At 61.4% G+C, this 648-nt stretch overlaps 1 protein-coding gene across 1 annotated transcript in view; it reads left to right on the forward strand.

The window, feature by feature from the left end:
- Positions 1-205, forward strand: part of Znf496 (zinc finger protein 496) — a 13,072-nt gene extending 12,867 nt beyond the window's left edge. The window contains exon 8 of the mRNA XM_010612057.2: positions 10-205. Within this exon, the coding sequence (XP_010610359.2) occupies positions 10-205 (196 nt within the window). The remainder of the gene's footprint in view (positions 1-9) is intronic.
- The last annotated feature ends 443 nt before the right edge of the window (positions 206-648 follow it).

A 648-nucleotide genomic window follows, 5' to 3' on the forward strand; every position in this document is an offset into this window, starting at 1 on the left:
TGGGGACAGAGACGCCAAGGACCCCGCAGATGCCAAGGACAGCGGGGACCGGGACAGGCCAGGCGCACGCCGCCGCGAACCCCCGCAGGACCACGCGTTGCGCTGCCGCTACTGCGCCAAGAGCTTCGGACAGAACTGTGGGCTCCTGCGGCACGAGCGCCTGCACATGAAGCGCCGCTCCAAGCAGGCGCTCAACTCCTACTGAGTGCGCCGGGCCACCCTGCTGAGCCACGAAGCGACTGACCCTTGCCCTGTGCCAGAAGCAGTGACAGCGCCACCCTCTCCATCTGTGGCCCTGAGCCTCAGGGACCCAACCAGGGCGCCCCATGCCTGCGAGAGGCCAGCGGAGGTCTCCGTGGCCCTGGGTTACCTGCTGGCCCTCTGCTTGAACCCTGACCATCAGACCTGGTGGGCCATAGCACAACAGGGCCATCGTGTCCTGTCCAGGGGGCAGCCCACGGCCTGTAGTTATCAGCAGGCCAGCGCCAGTCTGTGGTGCCACAGTGGTTCCTTGGTGCAGATAAAAGACAGCTCAGCTGTGGTTTTGTTTTCTCTGGTTTGTGTTTTTTGCAGCCCTGGGGATTGAACCAAGGCCTTTTCACTGTGCTACATCCATAGTACCACCATCCTTTTTTTTTTTTTTTTTTT

This window comes from Fukomys damarensis, unplaced genomic scaffold (genome assembly GCF_012274545.1).
Source record: "Fukomys damarensis isolate Sample0158 unplaced genomic scaffold, DMR_v1.0_HiC HiC_scaffold_3, whole genome shotgun sequence".
Lineage (NCBI taxonomy): Eukaryota > Metazoa > Chordata > Mammalia > Rodentia > Bathyergidae > Fukomys > Fukomys damarensis.